The sequence below is a fragment of the Nanorana parkeri genome, unplaced genomic scaffold, assembly GCF_000935625.1.
Source record: "Nanorana parkeri isolate BGI_ZX_2015 unplaced genomic scaffold, ASM93562v1 scaffold67, whole genome shotgun sequence".
In the NCBI taxonomy this organism is placed as follows: domain Eukaryota; kingdom Metazoa; phylum Chordata; class Amphibia; order Anura; family Dicroglossidae; genus Nanorana; species Nanorana parkeri.
In genome coordinates this window covers 495,921-509,393 of record NW_017306335.1, presented here as the reverse complement: position 1 = coordinate 509,393, position 13,473 = coordinate 495,921, and the positions used below count along the sequence as shown (strand labels likewise).

Sequence of the window (13,473 nt, the reverse complement as noted above, 5' to 3'; positions counted from 1 at the left end):
AAGCCAGGCGCCATGTGATGACGCGGCGCCTGGCTTTCTGACTGGCCACGAAGCCGGCTCCATGCTCCCTCGTCACCTCTTGACGAGGGAGCATGGAGCCGGCTTCATGGCCAATCGGGAAGCCGGGCAGCATGTAATGACCTGCTGCCTGGCTTCCGGATACCGAAATTATCGAGCTAGTCATCGGAGCATTTGGGTGAGTACGAGTACTCGCCCAAATACTCGGCACTGATACCGATACTAGTATCGGTATCGGTGCATCCCTAATGTTAAGCTTGTTAGCTCTTTTCATATCTCCTGGCCCGGCAAATTCTATCGGTACCAGCAATAGATGCTGGGACTTGTAGTTCCTTCACCGCTGGTTGCCCCAGCTGGGTTTGTGTCTGTACATTTGTGAATGTTGTGCTACTTTTTCAACTTCCACCCTCCTGGTTGGGTCTGGTGACCTGCGCTGTCCTTTCATTAGTCCAATGTGCTTTTTGGCCTCCCCATCTTGTCCTGTTGATGTGACCTGGTCCTGGCAGCCAGTGACAGAGCTCCAGTGTGTTACGGGCAGTGGGAGCACACCAGGTGAAATGGCAGCAGCTCCCCATGTAAATAAACATTTGCTAATTATTGTCCACAGCGGTAGCCAGAAAAGGGTGCCAGGAGGGGAGGGGCACCATCAGCTGCTCATCGGACTTTGCCAGCTGCCTGCAGCCACCGGCCTTTAAGGGGAAAGCAGAATTTTCAGGCTTTCTATAAAAATGCCTCATTGAGGTGCAGCCATATTTACTTTGTCAACCTGGCTTTCACTTCATGATGTAAATAATGCTATCTGTGTTTCTTGATATATTTTTTTTTTCCCTCTCTTGGTTCATAGTTACAAACACAGAGTAGCTTGTTCATTACACATATTGGCTTAGCTTCTTTCTTAATAATACAGTAAGGTGATTGCAATTGTTGTTCTTTGCACCACTTTATTATGTAAGCCTGTGCAGTAAGCATCCGTGGAAGAAACAGAGTCATCCAGCAGTGCAGAGTATTTCAGGAGAAGAGAGTTAGATAAAGGAAAGGGCAGAGTCCTCCAGCAATGCAGAGTATTTCAGGAGAGAAGAGTTAGATAGAGGAAGGAGCAGAGTCCTCCAGCAGAGCAGAGTATTTCAGGAGAGGAGAGTTAGATAGAGGAAGGAGCAGAGTTCTCCAGCAGTGCAGAGTATTTCAGGAGAGGAGAGTTAGATAAAGGAAGGAGCAGAGTTCTCCAGCAGTGCAGAGTATATCAGGAGAGGAGAGTTAGATAGAGGAAGGAGCAGAGTTCCCCAGCAGTGCAGAGTATATCAGGAGAGGAGAGTTAGATAGAGGAAGGAGCAGAGTTCCCCAGCAGTGCAGAGTATATCAGGAGAGGAGAGTTAGATAGAGGAAGGAGCAGAGTTCCCCAGCAGTGCAGAGTATATCAGGAGAGGAGAGTTAGATAGAGGAAGGAGCAGAGTCCTCCAGTAGTGCAGAGTATTTCAGGAGAGGAGAGTAAGGAGCGCAGTGTGGAATATTTAAAAAAAATAAACATTTATATAAATTCAATAAAGATCTAGTGTAAAGACTGTGTGAGGTCAGTAATCTCATCCTTTTCTTATCCCACACATGCTCCCTACAGTCATTTTATCCTCCCCTTAGTCTGTGTGTATCATTCCATTGTCTTATTAAAGAAGAACTCCACTAAGCACTGTTTGCATATAAAATGGGAAGGTAATACACTCCCAGGGTCAACACTAGTCTTTCTGGGAGACGCACAGCTGTTAATGGACACTGCGTATCTCTATCATTCATACACATGTTTAAATGAACTATAATGAAGAGCTGTGTGCGGATACTTCTGCTTCCTTGCATGTTATAACTGTCACAGGCTCAGCATGGCTCACAGTGTGGGGACATAATTTTTTCTGGGTGTTTGGTTTAGGTGCCCAAATAATTAGCATATTATCAGCTCCTCCCAGAATCAGAAACAGACCAAAGCATATTGGGATACATACGGAAATTAAACAGCTGTTGCAAACCACAGTTTGGAGACTGGGGTTCTTTTTTTATTAAAGTGTATGTCTAGGCAGAATTTTTTTTTTTTGTTAGATTTGGATAAAGTTGGGAAGGATTACAAATTCTGTTGGGTTTTTACTGCTATGCAGGACTCCGTTAAAGACATTTTGCTTCACTTCCTGTCTGCTAAAATGTGATCAAGACAGAAAGTGAGGGTATAGCTCTCTAAGGGAGCATCAGATAGCAGTGAAAACCTGACAGGGGTTCTAATCTTTCTATCTTTCACTATAACACTCTATCCAAAACTGAGAAGATGTTTTGTCTGGACATCTGTACACTGGACTACAATTATTAGCCTTATATATATTTCTTACAAACTACATCATTTTCCCACCAGGCTCAGGACGCGACACAGGAGGTCAAATCCAACCCAGAGGTGAACGAGCGGGTGCAAGAGATGGAGAAGGAGGTGGCAAGGTATCGGGAGGAAGCCAGTAAGTCGCAGGCTGAGGTGGATCGGCTGCTGGAGATCCTGAAGGAGATGGAAAATGAAAAGAACGAGAAGGACACAAAGATTGCAGAGCTGGAGAGGTATGAGGCATGCTGGTGTGTACTATATATGGACTCCTCTATCCATTGTTCTGGCTTTAAAGTGTGCGGTAACTCATGGTGGCAAATCGGCTCTCATCTTCTGTTTTATTCCTGATGATCCAGCTGATTGGTAACTGCACTTTGGATATAATCTTTTTGCCCCATGCTAAACTAGTAAAAAATATGTGATAAAAAAACCCAAAAACTTTATCTGTGTGTTTTCAACAAATTTTACATTTTATAAAACACGGCAGCAAAGTAATAATATTCCACATAACCGTCAGGTGTTGCATCCATCTTCTGACTTGCATCTAAAAAATGACAGCTGAAATTTGATTGGCTGAACCAGAAATCCCCTCCATCTTGTCTCATTGACTAATCAGGCCATGTGTTTTCATCATTCAGTTCTCCACCAGAGGGCGATGTGTACCCGCTCTTTGTGTAGAGTAGTTTGGGGATGATTGGGGTTTGATATTACACTTCTTTCAGTTTTACAGCTGTATCTGAGTTTGGGGTGTAAATTAGCCCCTCCACAAAGATATGTCCTACTAAAATGTGTTTTTATAGCGCTGACAAAACTCTGAACACAAAGAACTCTGAACCAATCACATCAGTGCCTGCCCACCAGGAAGCTTACACTTTAATGTCCTCACCACAGTCATGCAATATAGTAAGGCCTCTTTTTGACAAATCTACTGGTTTGTTTTTGGATTGTGAGCGGAAGCCCATACAAACTCCAGGTAGATTGTGTCCTTGGCAAACCAAGAAGCAAACATGGAACCCCAGTGCTGCATAGCGAGAGCACTAACAGTTTAAAGTCGGGTATACACGCTTCTATTTTCTTTGTTCAACCTGCCGGCTATATGAATAGAACAGATTCCTCCATCAACGCTTACGAGCGTTGATCGAGGAATCGCCTTCTGTTTTCCTTTGTATTCTGACAGTGGCCACCACCCGCAGTCAGAATACCCAAAAAGAGCTGGGAGCCAATTGGCTGGTAGCTCTTTTCGGCTGACAATTTTCCAACATGCTCCTTCGATCAGCCAATTAAGGGATGTCGGTCGGAAAGGTTCTGACAGTGGCACCCATGCATCGAATTTTGGTCGGTTAATCAAGAACCAGCTGAAATTCTATGCGTGTTTACCGAACCTAACTGTCATGCTTTACTATGACAATTGGATTATTGCCATCTCTAATGTATTTATGTGTCCCACCATTTTTGTAATCACCACATAGCATTTAATCTGCGGACAGAACAGTTGGATCAGTTTACAAAGTGTAAAACATCTCAATTCAGTGGTCAGTACTTTCTCAGCCAGTAGTAGCATCCCTCATCAGCCATAATCCATAGCATCCGCAATTCTTTTCAGTTTACTTTAGTTCAGCAAAGGCTGTGGGATGATTTGAACACCTAGACTGCGGGACATTTATATACTGGTCTGTCATGTAAAAATGGAGGTGTAGGGATTTACCCGGGGGTCCAGAGCAATCAATGGAGGTGGAGCAATAGAGACAGAGCAATAGAGCGGGGGGCAGAGTGAGGCAGAGATAGAGAGAGATGATGGGAGATGGTGAATGATTGATAGCAACCTTTTTCCATTGTACTATCTCCATTTTACATTTAATCCTGTGAAGCAGGTTGCATTCTTCTGCTGATCAGCTGGTGAGCAGGCTTTCCCGCTTGTAGAGAGATGGGGACAGGGAGCTAGTGACGAGATGGAAAGATAGACAGAGATACAGATGCTTTCCCGCTTGTATATGGACATTGAGTGTTTGTCTTTTTGACGATTTTTTAAACAGTTGATAATGGCCAACAAGTCTAATAGAAACACTGCTTAATCTGCTTAATCTGCATATCATAAAGGATTGACATTCATTAGATTTTTAACTGTTTATCAGCATAGTTGGGTTATCCACTGTTTTTTATTTTCAGATATTCACATGGCAATGTTGGCCCCGCAATACTTTCTCTTCAGTTCCCCTAATAATTCTTTGTTATTCTTGTGGAGAACTGATCAGAGGAGGGCGACACCATAATTTGGCCGTGACATCATCACACTGCTGTTTACTACCCACTGAACAGGCAGGAGGATGCAAAGCTGAAAGACCTAGAGCTCTTCACTTAGCAGGGAGCATGAGATTTGCTGACTGGAGAGCTCAAGGTCTGCCTCAGCAGGGAGTATGTCAGACCACTGCAGGGAGACCACTTCTTCCACACAGAGAACAAGGGTCCATCTCTGCAACAAGCTGGCAGGAGAAACAAGCTCTGCAACAAGCCGGGCAGCCTCACTGATTGATAAGGAGGCTTTAGGGTGGAAGAGGTAGGGGTCGGGTTTAACTTTTATGGGGAAATTTGCTCTTTGTTTATAACTTTAACTGCCTCTAACTCCGGATGAACCAAACATTTTCACTATCGGTAACCTGTGCTTATTAATTTTTTTCTTCCTAAGCCTTTCCTTACAAAAATATTTCCATGCCACAGTGTAGACTGGTAGGGTAAGCCTGATCTGGAGTCTGCATTTGTTATGACAATTTTGCAGAAATGGCAGAGGGGTCATAGAAAGCTTTATGCTGCTAAAGTGCATAGTAACTGATTCTCCTGATAGCCCTGATACTTACCTGCCTTGGGGTCCTGCTTTTGCCTGCCAATAACCCTTACTGAGAAGCCCTGTGCGAGATCCAGGCTGGTGTCAGAGCTTATTCAGGGCCATTTCTGACCCCACATGACAGTTCTTGAGCTTGGTGATTGGCCAAGAAATGGTGTTCTTGCTTTCTACTATGCTTATTCCATCAGCTCCTGCTAGCATCTGATGTTGTGGATTGTCTGTATAGTATATATAGTGTGCGTGCGTGCGTGCGTGCAAGAAACTATAGAGGAGTTGAGCCAGTGGCAATTTCATGTGGAGGCCTAGAAGTTTTCCTGCCCTGTTTTAATATAGTTCTGAAATCCCCTTTGTATAACAGGCACCTCCTGGCGCCTGTACTCTGGTTCTGGGAATCTTAAAACCAGCCCTGATTTTTAGAGTCCTGGGATTTCCACAACCTGGAGCACTCTGTTGTGCAAATAAAGACCAGCTCCTGTTGTTGTGGGCTCTCCCACCCCCTTACATACCTCACTATTGGCCTATTGCTGGTATGGGTTACCTTACCTGTCTAATCAATAATGAGGTATGGTAGGTGAGAGGGGTTGATTCCGGGCCCAAAAGCTTGCAATGTTATTTGCATAACAGCGTGTCCCTTGGGTACTTCACCTAAAGGCGGAAGTAGCCGGCATTGGGAGATGTCTGTTCTACAGTGTAGGTGAATATATTGTCACTTATTAATGAATTTAAGAACAACTCCAGGTAAAAATGATCTTAACCCTTGCAGTGGGGCTACCCCTGCATTGCAAGGGTTAAGTGCTTGTTTTTCCCTAGGGTCAAAAATTAAAAAAGGTATACTCACCCGATCCTCCAAGGTGGCTGGCTGCTTGAGTGCTCTCTTCTGCCTGTCTCCTCCTCGGCTGCAGCAAAAAGTATGTCCCTCAGTGTCCTCACATCCTATACACTGTGCATCGAACGTGATGACTCAGTGACCCTAGAACGCTGAAACGGAGGGGGGGAGAGTCTACAGGGACTGGTCTAAGAGCAAGCTGGCTCGAAGGATAGGGTGAGTAGATCATTTTTTATTTGTGACTCAAAACAAAAACGAGCACTTAACCCTTGCAACCCTTTACTCGGAATTCTGCATTAATTTCCTTAAAAAAATGTGTGTGTGTATCTAGATGGATGGATGGATGGATAGATAGATAGATATGTGTGTATGTATGTATGTATGTATATATATATAATAGTGTGTGTATGTATGTATGTATGTATGTATGTATATATATATATTTTTATTGTTTTTCTTTTCATTTAAAACTAATATAAACACCCTAACAAGTGCCGATATTAACCTCATCTGATCACTTACACAGCAGGAGGGTGAAATTGAGCCATTCCAGGCTCTGTTACATTGCACTGTGCTCTCAATCTTCTTTCCTGAACATGCTTACCTCATCATTGTGCTACCGTTCCTCATTGTGGGTAGGTTGTTGACCAAGCTGTAATGCTTAACTGCAGAGGATAAAATGAAGGTCTTTAAGGTATAGTGCCTGACATAGGTGTCTAGATCCAAAGGCTGGGTGAACAAAATGAAAAATATTTTGGCAAATGAGACAGTTTCCATGCATGCATTTCATCTGTGTATTTCGCTGCTTGCCTGGAGTTCAGCTTTTAAGAGTGGTGTACATACAGACCAGTCTGACCATTGTTTCTAAGCTCAGACACAATCCTCTCATCCCTTGACAGTAGAGTTGCGCTGTCTGCCTCTTTTTCTCTGCATGTCTCTCTTGTTATTGGTAACCTTTCTCCATGTTCACTAACTCTTGTTTCTCTAACTCTCTCTTGCTTCTCTTTTTTTTCTGGACACATGGCTTGGCACAGCATGACGTCACGGTGAGTGGATCTGGTATATATCAAGTTTCATGTTTGATTGGTTCTTTATCAGGAGCAACCTCTGGTTAGTGACATAAATCTTGAACAGACTCCGTGCCAGGAGCTTAGAGTAAAGCTGGCTATACACTGGTCAAATTTCATTCATTGTGTGACCCTCCACACAATGTGGTTGATTGAAAGTGAGTCAAAAATAGATGATTCAAGTATTTTGGATTCACAAATCATCTATTTTTGACTCACTTTCAATCAACTAATTATTTATTTATATATTTCTATAGTTTTTGGATTCACAAATCATCTATTTTTGGACTCACATCTTATTAACGATTATTTGCATTCACTTTGCTACATATCACTTTGATAAGTTTGAGATTTATATACATTTTTGTATTATTGGTATTTATATCTGAAATTGTATATTTTATTTATTTCATGTATTCGTGCACAATTTGAAACTTTTTATTCACTGGTTATTATTGATTATTAATACTTATTAAGCCTAATATACCAACACTGATTTTATTCACTCACTGGTGATCCTGAGCGCTGCACATCCAGTTACATACTATCTGACCCTAGTGTCCCTAGTACAGCAGCTCTAAGTTAGAGGGATTCATTTATTCATATATTTATTTATTTAATTAAGGTATCCACATCGATCTATTAAGCGCGGATTATACATATTTCATAGTCATTACATGTCACCTGGCTTCCTTAATGGGACTTCCGGTATCGGTATTCCGTATCGGCGAGTACCAAAAAAAGTATCGGTACTCGATACCAAAAAAACAGCATCTGTGCATCCCTAATATAAACCCAAAAACAAAAATGTCAAATATTGCTGCGTACCAGTCTTTAGATGTGGTGACTGCATTAAGTTCCCAGTTTCGGGGTTTTATTAACCTGATAGCCCTGCGAGTAACACTCTTCCTGTCCAAGGGTGACAACGCTGACTTTTTCTATGGAGGAGCAGCATTGCCAGCCTAAGACCAGAAATGTTTTAGGACTGCAGAACAGCCCCCTCTTCCTTGCCTTAACACAAGGGGCTTAGGTTCTGTAGTTCACATGCACAGATTATTATTATACAGGATTTATATAGCGCCAACAGTTTGCGCATCGCTTTATAATATAGGGAAGACATTACAATCACAATACAAATCAAGTCAAGATGGTAAGGAGGGCCCTGCCCCTGATAACTTGGGCAGAGCTGAAAAAACTGCACAGTCCAAAGGAAGCTATCATCTCACTAGATTTCTGACAGGATCAACAAATATTTTCCTATCCGGATTTCAGTGGTATATTTAACGGAGCAAACGAGTAGTTTGTTGTTCTGGTTTACATGCAGTTAAAGGCATACCAAAATGGCATTGAATGACATATATAGCCAATTATAACATTGGTTGAGAGGTCACTTTTGAGAAATCTGGGCCTAAGGGTGCTACACTTTGGACTGTGGATGTAAACTTGTTTGCGATCTTAGCTTTGCTTCTTAGACTGTTGTATAGAAAAATCCTGCTGGTGTAGGTCCAAGCTTTGTAAAGCCGCCATGCAGGAAGCGGTTTAGTTTACACCGTATTTTGAGCTTACTTTGAAATTCCTGGGTACAGCGACCTTGCTGTTGTCTTAAGTCAATCTCCGACAGAGCTTTGCAGAGATGGTTATCTGGTAAGCAGGATTCATTGATGGTCCCAGTGACACCCCTCTCTTCCCCCAGGTGTAATGGTGGGCAAATAACTCCAAATAGTCACATTTTTGCTTTTAGTAAGTGACCCCCCGATAATCCCACGACACTCGGAATTAGAGGGCATTACCTGCGTCCGGACTGGCGTTCCTGTGTGTCTTGGTGTGGTCAGTTTGTGTACATACTTCCATTATCCCCTTGTAAGACAGCTAAAGCCGCTACTGTGTCAAAACCGTTAATTGCTTCAGGTCATCAAGGGTCATAGAAATCAGACGCCTTGGAGAGCCTCAATGCTGGAGTCAGGTGACAGTGACGAGCGCAAACAATGACTATGTGTTAATGCCATCTGTGGATAACAGAAAACATTTGTGCTCGCCTGCAGGTCGACTCGGTCCCTGTTGTTTCTAATTAAGTGACAGGACATTAGTCGCGGTTACACACAATCATGTAAACTCAGTTTGGGGGGGTTCATCGTACCTGCCGAGAGGCTAATTTTTACCATATCCTATGAAATACAGGGCACTGTGTTTCATGGTTCCACTAACATCTTTTGTAATTGTCAGAGAGCTATGTTTTACAACATAGAATCACATAACAAGAGGCTGCAGTCTCACCAGTTACCAAACGATCATCTGCCTGTTTTAATCTGAAGCTGATGCCTGATCGCCCAGGATTTATCTGTCATTGTGAACCTAGGCACTAGTATATAGCTGCTAAGGTGACAATGTACAATACGATAGCCTTTCACCCTTTAGGGCAGGAGACCTGATTTTTCACTGCTGCAGTTCAGGCTTTATCCCTCCACCAGCCTGTGACTGAACAGTAAAGGAGAAGCAGCAGACTGATGAGCTCATCTCTCTGTCCCTCTGCTCTCTCCTTTTATCCCCATGCTCCATGCAATTTGTTGTCTGCTTGTGTTGCTTCCCCTTCTCTCATTCGGAGCTGTGCTCTACAGGGATTGCAAGAGGCTGGTACCATGTCGATTTCAGGTGCTTGCATTGAAAGAAAATGCATTTAATGATGTATTAATGAATATGGAGCTGCAGAACAACATTCAGATGACCTCCCCTGTAAAAGAACATACTGCACACTTATCTATCCAGTGGGCAATGAATGAAAACTGCTGTCTTGAAGAGCTCACTGTGCTGATTCTACCTGACACTTCCGGGTGTGTCGGATAGCGTATAACCAGCGGTGTTTCCCTGCGGAGGAGCGTGCCCATAAGCTGATAACAATTCTGTGAATCTAATACCCAGACTTCATTCCTCCGATATTCCACTTGTATATCAAGCCTTGTTACAGGGGTATCTGTGATCCCCTAAAAGGTGCTTGCTACACAGACTCTGCTCAAACTTTATTATTGGAATGAACTTAATACGATTCTAACGCTTGCCCCCTTAGTATAACACTGAAAAATGTTGTTTAAGCTGGATTTAAAGGGTTTTTAAACCCTCACATGTTTTTGTATATATCTATGGCTAGCAAGCAGTAGATAAATGCAAACGATAATTTAAAAAAAAAAACTTTTTCAAAGGGTTAATACTTACCTGTGTCTCCGCCGCACGCTCCCGTCCGAACATATGAAAATTTCTCGGGCGGCCGCCAAGGATCTTGGGACAGGCGCATGCGCAGTTCAGATGTTTGGCCGGTAGACGAGGAGAGACACAAGGTAAGTCTATGGAGCAGCGTGCGACCGCACAGACACTGTGGGACAGCAGAGAAGAGTACAGAGGAGTCAGTGATGCCCGTTAATATACAAGCGATCCGCCGGCTATAGAGCCGGCGGATCGCTTGTATGAGGCCCCGAGACGTGCGCCCCCCTCCGCGGCTCTCCCCCTCCTGCTGGTGTGAGCCCGGGACCAGCATAGTGCCTCTGTGACAGGGGATCAGAGGGAGGTCGGTACACGAGCTCCCTCCAGTCCCCTCTCCGCTGTCAGAATGCGGAAGTGGTGTATATGACATCACGTCCGCATTCTCGTGTCACTCTCCAGCTTCAGATGCAAGAGAGAAGCTGATGAAGCAGATCTCTGCTTCATCAGCTTCTTCAGGGGGGTCCTAGGTGACATTAGGGGTCTTGGAGACCCCTGATGTCTCCATAAAGAGGACCTGTCACCTCTTTTGCTATCACATAAGGGGGTTTCTCAGCCCCCTCTGTGATAGCAATAAAGTTAAGTGGAAAAAAAATTGTAAAAAAATTCAAAGTTTCCCCCCAAATTTTTTTAAAGTTACACAAAAAAGAATTTCAAAAAACAAATTTTCTTTTTTTAAAGTCCCCACCCCTACATACACGCATGTAAACATGCGTCAGGTGCGCGTACCTGCGAAAACGACGATTGCGCCCATTACGCCGCACATGTTACATATCGCCGCGAACGTCGGAATGAGAGCAATAGTTCTAGGGCCATCAATCACTGATAACACTAAACTGATGAGCGGTAAAAGCTTTTAAAGCGTCGCCTATGGCCAATTTTGGGTATGCTAGTTTTTTGCGATTTTGCGAGTGCGCGCAATTTTTACGCTTGACATGTTTGGTGTCTATTTACCCGACGTGACCCCATCTTTTATATTTTACCAAAAAAGTGGGTAATATTAGTTGTTTTATAGCATAATGTAAAAAAAAACTTTTTTTTCTCAAAATTTTCAGTAATTTCTCCTGAATATAGTAAAAAATAAAACCCGCAGTGGTGATTAAATACCACCAAAAGAAAGCTCTATCTGCCCCAAAAAATGGTATAAAATTTGTTTCAGTACAGCGTTGCATGACGGAATAAATGTCAGTCAAAGTACTGCAGCGCTGAACACTGAAAAATGGCCTGGCCAGGAAGCGGGTCTAAACACCTGGTCTTCAAGCGGTTAAAGGAGAACTATGGGGTTAAGGCTTTTCCCCATAGTTCTCCTTATGGTAACGGGAGGACACAAACTAGCGTCCTCCCGTCACCCTAGGCTCAGCTACAGCTCGCGGTATACTGAGACGCCGCAGTATACCGCGAGCTGCTGCTCGCAGTATACCAAGACGCCGCAGCTGAAGCGGATCCGGACAATTATGTCTGGATCCGCCCAGCTGCGTGACTGACAGCTGGCTCTGCCTACCTAGAGGTCTCATTGTCACAGGTCGGCTAGAACTATGAGGTGAGTGAAAAGCACTCCTTTAAGCATTTTGTTTTATGAACAAAATGGATTCCATTACAGATTCCTCTGGATTGGTTAAGTCATGGATTCTGGAGAATCAAGTTTTTTGGCCACTCCTCTCCTTTTTATACTCGCATTTCTTGCTGGTTACTGAGCAAGTCACTCCACCCGAATTGTCTCTTGAGAATTGGTAAAGGGCAAAAAAAAAAAGGTCACTTGCACTCTGTGACAGGTACACTTTAAAGCCTGCTGCATTTATATCCTCCACAGTTTAATTATGTGAGCGTTAAACCCCCATAATGTCTCGCCTTTCCTGGGAGGCATTGGTTAGGATATTAATACAACATCCGCCAGGCCTGGCCATATTAGAATCAGTCCGTTATCTTTGTGGTTTCTGCCTGGCTGGGACTTATGTTCTTTGGTTGTCGCCCAAACCTCAGTAAGTGATAAAACCCACACAGGGAGGCACAATATTGACCACAACCAGCTAATGCCTCTGTCAACTCATTGCTCCAGGGTTCAAAGGAGACCTGTCTGGAGACAGATTGGAGTTCAGCATTTCATAATATATCTCAAGGTGCTAGATCCCTTAATCATTAAAACAAGCAAGATGTTGTTTGTAAAACAGTAGTTGTAATCGCTAAACATGACCAATTAGCCCTCACACATCCTTTCCTTGTGACTGGAGATCAGCTTAAACTCACTACCCATGTTACAATCTGACTGTACAATTTCATTTCAAACATTTATGTAGTGCAGGGTATCAATCGATTTGACAGATTAGGTAGATCCTCCTATTACCTGTCTTTGGAGGAAGTGCCAGGGACTCTCCCCAATGAGGAGAAAGCAACAAAAACAGGACAGAGGTTTAAACTCTTCCCCACTATTATCTAAAACTAAAAATAAGTTTTGGCTGGAGGTACACTTTAACATCCTAATTTGTATATTGTTTGATGAGAAATTAGCAGCGGTGTGCGACAAGTGCTCTTGAATGGCCCGTATACTAAGCTGCACCCTCTAGTAATAGTGCAGGGGAGTCCAGTGACTGCCTTGTCAGCGCGGCGTTCCAGCAGCTAGTGCTGAGCTCGTGCTACCTGCACAAAAAAAGGTCCAGAGTCAGTCTGTTTGATGCAATTGTCAACGCTGTGAATACTCCCAACGGGACATTGTCTGGCTGAATGGGCCCGGCTTCCCTGGATAATTCCAAGACCATCAGCAAAGCTTTTGTGTTCCCAGGACCAGGTGACAGACAGACCACCGCAGTGTCTGAGCTCTCTGTTCCGAGAGCACTGATCCTCCTAACACTTTCATCGCTGTCTGCCTGCTTCATAGTTATAAGTTCATATTCTGTGCATCAGTCATTTTTATAGGTTTACAGTATATCAAAAGTAAAAGTCTGAACTTTTCATTGTTCGCATTGTGCATGTGATGGACAATAATTTACAATTGAAGCAAAACCATTTCACTATTTAAAAGGGTTCTTTACTAAACTTTGCTGTGTCTCCCTTTTTATGTCTCCATCTCCTCTATTTCCCTTTCTTTCTCTCTGTTCTCTTGCCTTTTTCATTCTAATTTTCCTTTGCTTGT

The 13,473-nt window shown here is 43.4% G+C and overlaps 1 protein-coding gene across 1 annotated transcript in view; it reads left to right on the top strand.

Moving 5' to 3' along the window:
- Window positions 1-13,473, top strand: part of ERC1 (ELKS/RAB6-interacting/CAST family member 1) — a 210,556-nt gene that overhangs the window by 110,370 nt on the left and 86,713 nt on the right. The window contains exon 12 of the mRNA XM_018576477.1: window positions 2,405-2,598. Within this exon, the coding sequence (XP_018431979.1) occupies window positions 2,405-2,598 (194 nt within the window). The remainder of the gene's footprint in view (window positions 1-2,404; window positions 2,599-13,473) is intronic.